Genomic DNA, 14,017 nt, shown 5'->3' with positions numbered 1-14,017 from the left:
GTAGGCAGCAAAGTGGCAGAAGTTGAAGCCTGGGCAATGGCATGGGTTGCACTTTGTCCCAGACCTACTGTTGAAAAATGAGAACAGATCACTTCTGAGTGGAGGTCTTAGTGTGGGGTGAGCTGTGTGAAAACTGTCCATGAGGAAAGGAGGTACTGCTTGTGTTCGATGCTGGGATCTAAAAAAGGCTGAGGCAGCAACGCTTTTACTGTTGCCATTGCCTCGAGGATAAATGGGGTTTTTGCTTCTTTTGGTTGTAGTGTATGCCCCAGAAAACTTTATGGGCTTTCCTCAGCAGCATCTGCCACCCTCCTGCTCCACCCCTCATGGGTCACTTCCAGCATTCTCTATGGATGGGGATCCATACACCACGTCCCACAACAAGTGGCAGAAATGCCACTGTACTCAGTGCAAGCATTTCCTTTGCACAGTGATGGTTTGTTTGAGTCTGGAGGGACCATTTTTATACAAACTGAAAGAACACAAGTTCAGAAAGCAGCTAGAGATGCAGAGTATTAACAGTTCTGCTGAAAGCTTAAAGCTGATCTTGTTTGAGCAGAAAGTCGGCTTTTGGGTTTATCTGTTTGTTTTAAACTTAATTGCTGGCAGCCAGAGTAAAACATCCCACTAAACTAAGTTTGATTTAATCTATAATGAGTATTGGCCTTTCTCAGACTTCTTTTTGTGTCCTTTTTGTGTCTTTCTTTGAAATACCAGTTTGATCAAGCTGGTTTAGAGGCATTGCGATCTGCCTAGAAAGAGAGCTGATGAGAGGATGTAGAATAGAGAGAGTGAAAGAACATTGTCAGAGATTAACTGTTGTCTGGAAGATGAAAACCAGAAATGGATATAGGTATTGACTTTCAGTCTGTATCAGGAGTTAAAGCCTATGAAAGATTTAAGCCCTATAAATGATACATTCCAACAGTTAAGTTCTAAGTGCCTGCAGGGCTTGTAGAGGGGTGTAATGTCCAGAGGTGGGTATTTGCAAAGACCAGAATCTACAATACTATTTGCTGTCTGCAGTGCCAGGGGAAATGCTGCAGGAAGGTCCCCACACCATCCCATGTCCCAGCAGTGACGTGGCTGTGCAGTGATGGCTCTAGCCCCGCCCTTCAGCATGGCAGGCACTGACCACTCTTCTTATGGATAAATTAAAAAGGGACAGGCATTACAGCAGTATTTTGCCAAATATCTATGTAATGCCTGTGTCAAGGTGAGCACACAGACTGCTTTGTTTGCACTACCAGGCTCTTGCTTTCTCTTCTTTGGCTCTTTGTTTTTTGCCTAAATTTATATATAGAGCAGAGTCCTGTCTGGGTGCCTGTTTGTGACTCTCGCAGGAGGGAGACAAGAAAGCAAGCATTCTTATAATCAAGGTGATTCCTATAGCAGCAGTTTAACTCCAGGAATGCATGTTTGGATTAAAGAAAAACACTTTGAAGAGAAAAAAAAAATAATAAAAGTGATGAGAGCTTCGTTATTAGTGCTGCACCACTCTAAAGCAGGGTAAATTGGTACGCACCAGCCAGCTCCATAGCTCTGTGGTGACCAAGGCCTGGACAACATCCAGAGATACTTCATGGTAGCTGCAATGAGGCAAGCAAGGTACTTCTGTCTGGAGAGGAGAATTCTTCTATGCCAGTGTTGATGTGGCACAGCTGCCTGGCATTCTGGCTTTAGAACATGTAAGAGTTGAGTTGCAAATTGTGCTGATCCAGAATTAGGGTTTATTTTCCTTATTACTGAAAAGAGTTTGCCTATTTCTGTGAGACCCAGGTATTAAATTAGGTCTAGAATGCAACTGGAAGCCTTGCAATGAAACCCACACTGAAGGCAGATACTGTCTGATCAGCTTCTCCCATCCTGTCTAATCCCTTTCCCCTCCCCAGGCCAAAGAATTCTCCATCACCGTAGTGATACCCTGGAGACAGTGATCCTGGTAAACCCCAATGTGGATAGCGTCGTGTCTGAGGTAAGTACCAGATGCCAGGAGGTTTTCTCCAGCTGCTTCCTGGAAGAGTTAGTGCCTTAGAATTGCCTGTTTTTTAGGGATTTCTAGCAAAGTAGGTGGAGGGCTTCTGAACCTTGAGCATTCTAGTTTCACAAGAGTCTAAATGTGCCAACCTCTTACACAGCAGTGTAACACCAAACATTTCTCTTCACCAACTTTCTCAGTGTGAATGATGATGTGACATGGAGCTGTTGGGCAGACAGTAGCAGTGTATTCCCTCTTCAAGAAGCCACTCTTTTATATGTAGAAAACTTATGTTTTGGCTGTTTGTGAATAATGCTATCACCTGTCCATGTACTTGGGTTTCTGGGTGCTGGTGGGGAACAGAGATAACTCTGTGACCATAACACTGTCTGGTGGTAACAGGTCCGCTCACTGGTGTGTGATTCTTCAGCCCACAAACTACTGATCTTCTGTGGTAGGAGCTCAGACCAGGAAGGAGACTTAATCCTGCAGTCAGGGACCTTCACTTACCAGAAGTTTGCTGAGATACTTTCTGACCCAGAGGTAAGTGTGGATATGCCCCATGCATTAATTGGAAGAGGCTTTTGGATTATTTAATATATCCCAGTGTTTCATGTCACTAAAGCACTCATGGCATCTTCAGTATTTTGCATTAGGTGGCTTTTTTGTTTGTTTGCTTTTATTGCTGAATGCACCTCAGAGCTGTTTGATCTGTGCTTGTCTCATTAGGTCACCCAGATTCTTAGCAACACTGATTCAGATACCAAGGCCTCCCTTACTGTGTCGTGTTTGGGAGAAGGAGACTGGAGCAACCTTGGGCATCCTCAGTTTCAGGAAATCATTAATCTGAAACTGAATCCTGATCCAGTCCTGCCAGAAATGGATGGTGTGACTGAGTTTGCAGAATATGTCTCTGAGACAGTTGACGTGCCATCTCCATTTGATCTCCTGGAGCCACCCACCTCAGGGGGCTTTTTGAAGCTTTCTAAACCTTGCTGCTACATATTCCCTGGAGGACGAGGTGACTCTGCTCTCTTTGCTGTCAATGGGTTTAACATCCTTGTGGATGGTGGCTCTGACAGGAAATCTTGCTTCTGGAAGCTGGTGAGACACCTGGATAGGATTGACTCAATCCTGCTCACCCACATTGGTGCAGACAACCTACCTGGCATCAATGGGCTGTTACAGAGGAAAGTTGCTGAGCAGGAAGAGGAACAATCCCAGGGCTCTACCAACTACAGTGACTGGATGAAGAACCTGATTTCCCCTGAGCTAGGGGTGGTTTTTTTTAATGTTCCTGAAAAACTGAAGATGCCTGAATCATCCATGAAAGTAAAGCGGAGCATCGAAGAAGCTTGTCTGACACTGCAGTATCTTAACAGATTAGGCATCAAAGCAGAGCCTCTCTACAGGGTGGTGAGCAGCACCATTGAACCCATCACACTTTTCCACAAAATGGGAGTGGGTAAGCTGGACATGTATATACTGAATCCTGTCAAGGACAGTAAAGAAATGCAGTTTCTAATGCAGAAATGGGCTGGTAATAGTAAAGCAAAGACTGGCATAATTCTTGCAAATGGGAAAGAAGGTGAAATTTCTGTTCCATATCTCACATCTATCACAGCCCTAGTGGTATGGCTGCCAGCTAGCCCAGCAGAGAAAATTGTAAGGGTTTTGTTTCCTGGAAATGCTCCTCAAAACAAGATATTGGAAGGTCTTGAGAAACTCAAGCACCTGGATTTTCTGAGGTACCCAGTGGCTACTCAGAAAGATATCACTTCTGGAATCGCTCCACCTGTGCTGAAGCAGACCAGAATTAAACAAAGAACTGACAGTAAAGAAAGTCTTAAGTCTTCCCCCAAGCCATCTGTGACAAAACAAGCTAAGAAAGAAGAAGCAGTTGAGGAGGGGATTAAGGAGATAAAACCAGAAGTCATAAAAGACACTAAAATTGATAAAAAAGTTAAAGAACACTCAGAGAAAATTCCTGAGAAACCTGTTAAACATGAAAAGATAAAGACAGAAACAAGTGATGCTCTTAAAGCTGAGAAAAGAAAAATGGCAAAAGACAAGGTTGGAAAAAAGCATCTCAAAGAGAAAGTATCTAAACTGGAGGAGAAGAAAGACAAAGAAAAGAAAGAGATTAAGAAGGAGAAAAGGGATCTTAAAAAAGATGATGGAAAGAAAGAGGAAAAAAAGATTCAAAGAAAGATGATAAAAAGAAAGAAACCAAACCAGAGTCCAAAAAACTTTCTAAACCAGATTTAAAACCATTTACACCAGAAGTAAGGAAAACATTATACAAGGCAAAAGTTCCAGGCAGACTCAAAACAGAGAAGATCAAAGTTAAACCTGAAAAGGAAGTACTTGCTGACCTGAAGATGTCCCCACTGGAGAAGGCACCTGCACACGTGGAGTCAGGAGACACTTCCATAGCTGAGCAAAGGTTAGTACTGTCTTCACCAGAAGATCTTACAAAAGACTTTGAGGAACTAAAGCATGAAGAGAAAGAGCCCTTGAAGGTGACTCAAGAAATATCTGATATTGAGGTTAGTGATAACATTATGGGTGTACCCAAAGTAGAGATAAAAGACTCTGCTGACATGGTTGCTCAGAATTGCCTTGAAGTGGACCTGATAATGAAAACAAACATTCCGGAACATGGAATAACTACTACTGACATGGAAAAAGAATCACCAGCAGAAGAAAAGGCAAGTTATGCTGAAAAAATAGAGGATGAAAGAAAAACATTAGATGAAAATCTTGACATGATATGCCATGATGAAAACGTGGAGCAGGAAAAGGAAGTTCAGCTGTTTCCAGACAAAACACAGGTACCATCGCAGAAGGGCCTCTTAGCAAAGGGTGGTTGGTCATCAGCACTTGGAGAGGAAGAAAAGGGGGAAGAGGAGAAAATCTCTTTGGACAAAAAACAAAGGGAAGCAGAAACAAAGACTTGTGAAAAGTACTTTGAGGGGACAGAGGCACAGGAAGAGGGTGAGAAGGAAAAGAGAGAAGCTGTGATAGAAAAGGCAGAACTGGAAGGAAAGGAAGAACAGCACTTGAAGGCAGAGCAGAGGGTGGAAGAGAATAAAGACATCTACGATCTGAATCAGGTAGAGAGGAAGGGCAAAATATTTACCACTACAGAAAAGGAAAAAGAATTTAGGGACATGGGTGAGAAAAACAAATTATTTGGGAAGGATGTAACAAAGGAAGAGTCCTATCTGAGAAGTCTGCCAGTCCCACCAGGAACAACAACAGAACACATTTCATATATCCAAGATGAAACTATCCCAGGCTACTCAGAAACAGAGCAGACCATTTCTGATGAAGAAATACACGATGAACAGGAAGAGAGGATCCCACACTTGAAGTATGATGTCAATGCCTATGACATTTCTGTTCCGGACCAGCCAGGCTCTTTTGAAGCAATACATGGAATACAGGCTGTGCCTACTGCTGACCTTTCAGCCAAGGGCTATGCTGGCCAGGAGTCTGAAATCCTGGCATATCCTACAAACATTGTGGCAGCACCTCTGGCTGAGGAGGAACATATATCCTCCGCTACCTCCATTACAGAATGTGATAAGCTTTCATCTTTTGCAACTTCAGTAGCAGAAGATCAGTCTGTTGCATCTATAACAGCACCGCAAACAGAAGACACTGGGAAAAGCTCTCTACTTCTAGACACAGCAAACAGCATGCCCTCCTCCCGGACAGAAGCAACACAAGGTCTTGACTATGTTCCCTCTGCTGGCACAATCTCTCCCACATCATCCTTAGAGGAAGACAAATGTTTTAAATCTCCACCCCCAGAAGATTTCCATGCATTAGCAGAAGGAGAGAGAAAACTGGAAGCTCAGAAAAAGGATCTCCATGAAGAGGAAGAAGATGAGGAGGAAGAAGAAGATGGGACTCCAAATATTGAAATGCCTGAGAAACTCAGAGGGCATTACAGTGCCCCCATGTTTGCTCATCAAGGCTGTCCTGATAATGTGTTAATCAGTGTTCCCATAGAGGTGATGCAAACTTCTGGTCTGCTATTGTCTACTGAAGAACCATCATTTTCCCACACTGACTCTGCAGAGGCTGAAGAGCGATGCATGAGTCCTGATGATAGTACAGTCAAAATGGCCTCTCCCACCCCATCTGGCCCCACTAGTGCAGGGCACACACCTTTCCACCAGTCTCCAGTGGAGGAAAAGCTAGAAACAGTAGATTCAGATCTATTTGAAAAACAAACAGGTGCTGTTGCAAAGAAACTGGAAGGCCAAACTTCTGTTGTGGTGGGGGGAGCCAAGGGTGAATCTCTCAGAGAAGACGATGTATCTGCAGCTAAATACAAACATGAAAAAGAAGTGTCTGGATCTGCACAGCACAAGCTGGACTTGGGAAGTGACATTCCAGTGTCCCCTGGGAAAGAGGTGCAGGCAGAATCACTAAGGAAGGAGGAGCTGCCCTGGCTCTCCTACCACAAACAGGACACAGTGGTGATAGGGGAGGAGGAGGAGGAATGTCCTGTGCTGCCCCATCCTGGCACAGATGTATTTTCGAAGCCAGAAAAAGAGCAAGTAATTAAAACTGTGACAGAAAGTTTAACAGGATTTTCAAAACACTCGTCCTTTGTGCCATTCTCTACCACAGAAACATCTTTAGGAAACATGACTTCTCCACAGTTCACAAGCCAAAGCAAATCTGAAAGTGAGAAATCTTCAAAATTTTTACCAGCTGACATCAAAACACTTTCTTTTGAAGAAGAAGGTATTCATAAAGAAAAATCCTCAGACACTGCTGTTAAGGTAGTGACTACTGAAGGAGGAAAACTGCATTTCACAGGAGACACCACAGAAGAAAAATCTTTGCATGTTTCCATTAAAGACATATCTCCAGAAGAGACCAAATCTCTCACTGAGAGTTCCAGCAAGGAAATCTCTTCAGACCTTTTTGTTAAAGGAGTCTCTCCAGAAGACATCAAATCACTTAGTTTCACAGAAGAGATCCCTGCAAAAGGAGAAGATGCATCTGATCTTCCAGACAAATTCCCTTCAGGACCTGGGAAATCCATGGATTTCACAGAGCACAGCCCAGGTGCACATGAAAAATCACTGAAAATTTCTGCCACAGAACTCACAAAAGAAGTGTCAAAATCCTTTCCTTGCCTAGAAAGTAGTTCAGTTAAAGACATATCACCCAGAGATACTTCAACTGAAGAAATGTCTCCGGATGACAGTTTATTTTCTGCAGCAGAAAAGGGCCCATTTAGGGGAAGAACTGCAGGCCTGGACTCTCAGGAAGTGTCTCCAGATGCAGAGGCCTTACACTTCACTGAATCTATCCCAACATATGATAAAACATCTTCACACATTTCTGCTGAAAGTGTAAAATCTTGCAGGTTCAAGGAAGCTCAAGAAGAAAAATCTCCAGAAACAGACGACTTCTACATGAAAGATTTAAGTTATGAGAGGAAAGTGTGGTTTCCAGAAGAAGAGGAGGAGATCCCTTCTCAGGAAAGGCGGCAAAGATATGATAAAGAGAGAGAGAGCACATTCTTGGATGAGGCAACAGAATATGAAACAAAATTCCTTCCTAAGATGGGAGAGAAGATCCTGTCTCCTGAAGTGCCTGACAATCACTCATGGAAGAGAGCAGAAAGCGAAGTGTGGGGCTCTGCGTATGGGCATCATCAGGATGGACGAGAGACTAGAAGAGGGCAGTTACCCAGTGAGGAGGATGAGAATCTCCACCATGCTGAAGACACACATGTCTTCATGTTTAAAGATGAAAGTTTAAAGATGGAATCCTATGATAACAAGGAAGACACACAGAAGAGTGCTGCCAAACCTATATCAGGAAAAAAGAAAGCAGAAGTAGTTCCTGATGGCATCCCTCTCCCAGAAAGAACAAAAATTCCCTGTCCTCTGTCCTCTCAATACATCTCTGATGAGGAAAATCAGGCCAAAGCGTTAACTGGAAACAAAGAAGGGCAAGAACTGTTGCTGGCATCTAAACAGGATTACTCCTTCTTAGAGTATGAGGAGAAAGCTGTCCTAGATATCTATGCAAAATCACTAGACCAAGCACTGATGGCATCTTCCCTGTCTGGAACAGCTACCACTCTGAAACAGGAGATTGACACACCAGAAATGGAAAGACTTTACAAGTTAGACCAGTGCAAACCACCTTTACAGGTGGAAGTGCCATCGAAGGACACAGAGAAAAAAATGGACACGAGGGGTTTGTCTCAGGAAATAGACTGTAAACACAAGTCAGACAGAAAGCAAGAGGACGTCTGCAAATCCACTGAGGGTTTTTATGATTCTACAGGAAGAAAAGAGCAGATGGCAGCATCACCTACTCTGTTGCAATCTACAACACCAGCAGAATATGAATATATGGCAGCTTCCCCAGAAGAAAGTGCTGCAGTGTCAAGGCAGTGTGCACACTCCCCCCTAGGACAAGGCCCTTGTCCAAGAAGCAGTGCTGCCAAAGGACATACTGAGCTTGTGGGTTCTGACACCCGAGTGCCATCTCCTCCAGAGTCCTATTCCAGCAGCTCCCCTGAGCCTTATTCCTATGAAAAAGGGGTTTGCAGACCCAGAGGTGATGACAGTTCTAGAAGACAAGAGCAAGAAGAAAGAGAACCAACTCCCTATCCTGATGAAAGAAGTTTCAAGTATGCTGACATCTATGAGAAGATAATTGTGTCTGGGGTTGGACCTTCCCCCTTCACACCCTGCAAGGGTGCAGACAGCCCAGGTCACCCTGACAAGGTGCCAGCAACAGCAGCAATCTCTGAAAAAGGCCAAAATTTTCATGTCTCTGCAAAGGAGGAAGAGTCCTGCCTTTATACCTCTGCTGAGAAGGAGCTGTCATCTCCAGCATCCCCTAGAGATAAAGCAGATTCAGCCTTTGACTATACAAACATCCATGAAAGATACTTGCCCTTGTCTGAAAGAGATAAGCCTAAGATGTCTGAAGGACAGGAAGAACTGAAGGCGTCTTCTGCTTTGTTGGAAGAAAAGGACTCTGAACAGCACCCATCAACTGCCAGTGTAGTGTTTGCCTCTCCCACAGGTGTGACAGACACATTTTACCAAGAAAAATCAGTTGCCTATATTGATGCTGCTTGTCCAGATGAGAACACCATTTTCTCTAGCCGGGAGCAGGTATCTTTGTTCCTGAAATCTGAAAGCCCAAATCCCAAAGATACATACTATGAGAAAGCAGGTCGAGGGGAAGAAATCACGAGTGACTCAGAGTTAGAAAAAGGCGCTAAGGAGAAATCTGAGAAGGAGTCTAAACTGCACAGCCCTGTTGAAGCTGCAGACACTGTTTATGCACACATCTCAGCAACAGGCAAGTTTCAGGGATCAGCATCCCTTCTGCAAAGCAAGTGTCAGGAGTCCACTTCACCCAGTTCTACTTCCTCTTCACCCTCTGATCCAGGGTGGAGAGAGGAATATGGAGGTAGGAAAACTGCATCACCTGCTGCTGTGGGCACATACACTGCTGGTTACAGTGACCTGCCAAACATAGGCAGAAATGAGCAGGCTTCAGAAACATGCCATTTAAGGCAAGATGCCTCAGAAAAGAGACAGGTTGCTGAAAAATCCATGAAAGAATCACATGTCTGTGTAACAGATTATCCAAGCTCAGTGGTGGTCTCGGAGTGCCCAGAGAAAGCCACGTACCCAAAATCTGTTTCTGGAAAAGAGGTGGGCAGGGTCATGGACAGCTCTGCTGGGTTTGAATGCTCCCTGCTAGGAAAGAGTGAAACATACACCATGTTCAGACACAAGCAAACCTCAGCAAGCCATTTAGGGGATGTCTGTCTTCCTTTAAAGGTTCCTTGTGCTTTGCTCTCAGACCAGGGGAAGAAAGATGAGTACCTGGAGGTTTCTGAGAAGATCAGCAGCCTTGGCTCATCTTTTACTAAATTCTCACCGAGTCCATATGAAGAAGATAAACTGCTCTCCAAAGCTGTGAAAAAAGAGTCTGTGACCCAGCAGCAGCTGAAAGATGACTCTTCCAGTCTGTCAGAGGAACCTTCATCTGAAGCTACTACTCCTGTAATACCAGCTACAGCAGAAAGTTTCTACTCCCATATGCTTTCCACATACACGGGTGCAGGAGCAGAATCAGGTACCAGTAGTGTTTGGGATGTGTCTCCACCGATTCCAGATAACGCTATGAAAACACATAGAGGTGAAATAAAAGACTTTGTGTTTGCTGAAGAATGTGGTTCTCCGTTCACAAGTGGCATGGGTGACAGCGTTTTGCCATGCAAGAAGGAGTGCCAGAGTTCACAGCCCACACCTTTCTCTACAGAGAAACGACAACCCTGTGTAAGCAGCCCAGAGCAGAAGGCCCCATTTGTAGAGCAGCTAATGACACTGACATCTCTCCCCAATGTGTTGACATCATTTCCTCATCAGCAGCATGAATATGAAACCACAGCCAATGGTCCAACAGAGGTGAGCACCAGTCTGCAGGCTTTCCAAACTACATACCATGCAGCAGAGGCAAAAGATGAAAAAACACATCCTGATTCTGACAGCAGTTTTTCTCCATGTGCAGGCAAAGAGGACACAGAGAGGCAGAGCCGCCCTTGCTCTCTGATGTCCCCTGAACACAATTTCCAGCCCTTTTACCCAGGTGCACAAAGGGGTGGAAAAAGAGAGGACCATGGAGATTCTTCCCATGAGGTGGATCCCCATTTAGGAGGCAGTTTTGATAGTGGACAGAAATTTTCCTCCTATGAATACAAGCACAAGAAGGGAGAGCTCTCTCCCTCGTTCATCAACCCAAGTCCTCATGAGCTGTCCGAGGATAGTGACCTCTCCCAGGAGGATGGTCATCCCTCAGTGCAAGGGAGACCATCCCACACTGGTAGTAGCCCCATGCAAAGTGCCACAGTGGAGGAAACCCCTCCAACATCAGTGAGTGATTCTGGAACCTCACAGTCAGACTCAGATGTCCCACCCGAGACAGAAGAATGTCCATCCATCACAGCAGATGCCAACATGGACTCGGATGAAGATGCCGATTTCCTCCCAGTGGACAAAGCTGTTGGGAATGCTCACCATGCCACTTCTAGGTCCAGCCATGATCCTCAGCCTGTTCCAATGGTAGATCCCCATCCCCATCCTCCTCACCCTGATGTCTGTATGGTAGACCCTGATATGCTGGTAAATGAGCAAAGCATGAGCAGAACTGATAAAATTTCCAAGAAAGACATGAAAGAAAAGAACAAAGGTGTGAGGAAACCTTTGAGCAAACCCAAATCTTCCTCACCTGCCCGAAAATTAGATGCGAAAGGGAAACGATCACCCACTCCTGTGAAACAGCCATTGGACAAATCTCCAAAATCTGTCACTGCCAAAAAAGAAAGAGATGGAGGAGAGAAGCTCAGACCACGAAGTGCACTGGTGCAGCCTCCTCACACAGAGGATGAGTTATCCCGGAGTAGTCACAGCAACCCTGGCAAGAGCCTTATTAATGGCATTAAAACAAACCCTGGTAAGGAATTCTTCCTTAAGCATGCCTTTTCTCTCTAGGTACAACAGAGAGAAGCAGCACTGGGTTACATGAAGCAGAATAGAGGGCAGGACTTCCCACTTTAAAGACACAGAGCAGGCACTAATCCTTTGCTGGCAAATTTAGGATGAGGGCTAGACTGGCTGAGACAGGAAGTGATTTTTTTGTGTAGCAGCTAGGCAGCACAAGGAGTTGCCCATGCTGGTAGTTAGTGGCTTTCTGCTCACAAAAGAGATAGAGATATCTATAAGAGATATATAGATATATAGATATACATAGATGTGATATCTAAAAGAGATATCACAGAGATGGTCTAAGGAAAGAAAAAGAAGACTGAGATGTCTGTTGGACTCAGTGATCTTAGAGGTCTTTCCCAACTGTGGCGATTCTGATGACCCAGAGAGCAGGAGGGACAGAAGGGACAGTCTTTCTGTGGGTTGTGTGTGTGTATACATATATATATATATATATATATATATGCATTTGTGTTGTGAGTTTAGCTACTCTTGTCTGACCATCTCTCATCTCATGATGTAAGTAGTAGCAGATAAAGAGAGACAAAAGGTTGCTGGGAAAGAGCAATAGAGTCCTTGGAATAGCAGTGATTCACAGGGATGACAGAAAGCCAGGATGGAGCTTCCAGAAAGACTACTGTAATACCCTAGGGTAGCACATTAAGGCCATAAGAAGAGGTTTCTTTAGCAAATGTAGGTTATTAAATAAGAAAAAACAAGACTAAATATTGACTGGAATAACTCTGCAAAAGTAATTACTGTTGATTTTTGATTCCCTTCCCCAGGAAAGGCCTCTGAGCCTAAAGCTGTCCAGTCCCTCTCCAGACAACAGCATAGCTCCCTCTCCCTCCCAAGAGCTTTGACAGCACTGGGCCAGAACTATACCCAGGTCACCTCTGAGCAGTAGAACCTGGATAAATCTTAACTTTGTTACTGCACCTGCAGGGAAAAAACCTTTCTGGAATTCACGTCCTTCAGTGTTAATTTCAGTGTTGATCTTTCCAGAAGGGTTTTGATGGCCTCTGTTTTCTTTTTTCCTAAGCTTCCAATAGTCCTAAGAGCAGTTTGCCTGTGCTCATGGGTCCACCTGTTTATGTGGACTTGGCATACATCCCCAACCACTGCAGTGGAAAGAACACAGATCCAGAGTTCTTCAAGCGGGTTCGAGCATCATACTATGTTGTGAGTGGGAATGATGCAGCCAATGGAGAACCAAGCCGTACAGTGCTGGATGCACTCCTGGAAGGGAAGTCTCAATGGGGGGAGAACCTGCAGGTAGGTCGTGGAAATGCCAAAGAGTCCGTGTGATGCTCCTTGTGTCACAAGTGCTGGGGAGGTGTGTGTCACAAACACACTCAGAGAGAGTATGCTGAAACGAAGAAAGTGGGACCAGGCATGTTCTGCTACGCAGTCTTAGAAGAGTAACTGTACCCAAAAAAAAGAGGACACCCACAAAATGGTATGAGTGGAAGCAGATATGCCCTCCTTTCCACACGCTTCTGAGGGGACGAAACTTTTAGAGATTAAACACTCCTGCTTATCTGCTGCAGGACTGCTGTCCTGTCCTCAAGGGAGAACAAGCACCATCTCAGGCCATATTTTCACCACTGTATCCCACACCCAGTGGATTTATTGCTAATCTAGCTTCTTGAAGATCTTTCTCATTATTAGTACTGCTTTTAAACCTGAGTGCTTTTACACATAGTTCTTGCTTAACTGGGTTTTCAAGACAGTCAGGCACTCTTTCAGGGCACTCTTTCTGAAGATGGGTACAAGGAAGTGTGTATGTTCATGCAGATGAAGCAGCATCAGATTTCAAGGTCCCTCAATTGTACATGGGGTCAGTAGGCACATAAAATCTATTATCAGGCTGCTAGCAGTGACACTGTCAGCATTGTTCCCTCTCACACTGAGGGATCTTTCCAAGGCTGGTTCTGGAGCTCCACAGAGAGGTGCTCTCTCCTGCACTGCAGCCATTTTCATCACTGTGGTGTTAGTACTGCCAGGGTGCAGCCAGCTCAGAGCACTGTTGTGCTGGTACTGCATAAAATAAAGCACCAGTTCTGCCTTTGAGAACCTGACATCTGAAAGACATTAAATAGAACAAGCAGTACCAAGGGTACAGTGTTCCAAAATTAAAGGGAAATTTTAGCCTCAGTTCCTATGGGCATTGTTTGTCACTGTGGTTGTTCTCAAAACAATCATCCCTGCTGCTTTCTTTCCCCAGGTGACATTGATTCCAACACATGATACTGAGGTGACAAGAGAATGGTACCAACAGACCCATGAGAAACAGCAGGAGCTAAACATCATGGTACTGGCAAGCAGCAGCACTGTTGTGATGCAGGATGAATCTTTTCCAGCCTGTAAGATCGAATTCTGAATCTCTCACACTTCTGTTCATTCATTGACTCTCCAATCACCGACGCAACATCAGAGACACCATCTAATCACAGTCCAGTTCTTCTCTGGTTTAGTCCTCTAC

At 44.6% G+C, this 14,017-nt stretch overlaps 1 protein-coding gene across 1 annotated transcript; it reads left to right on the top strand.

Annotated features, from left to right (window-relative positions):
- The first annotated feature begins 2,842 nt into the window (after positions 1–2,842).
- On the top strand, positions 2,843–13,915 carry MAP1A (microtubule associated protein 1A). Its single transcript, XM_030456778.1, is given in 4 exon segments — positions 2,843–4,166; positions 4,169–11,500; positions 12,575–12,807; positions 13,760–13,915. Coding segments are annotated over 4 exon segments (9,030 nt in total). The 5' UTR covers positions 2,843–2,857.
- The last annotated feature ends 102 nt before the right edge of the window (positions 13,916–14,017 follow it).

This window comes from Calypte anna, chromosome 10 (assembly GCF_003957555.1).
Source record: "Calypte anna isolate BGI_N300 chromosome 10, bCalAnn1_v1.p, whole genome shotgun sequence".
Lineage (NCBI taxonomy): Eukaryota > Metazoa > Chordata > Aves > Apodiformes > Trochilidae > Calypte > Calypte anna.
The sequence above is the reverse complement of the archived record's forward strand: the minus strand, read 5'-3'. Positions and strand labels throughout refer to the sequence as shown.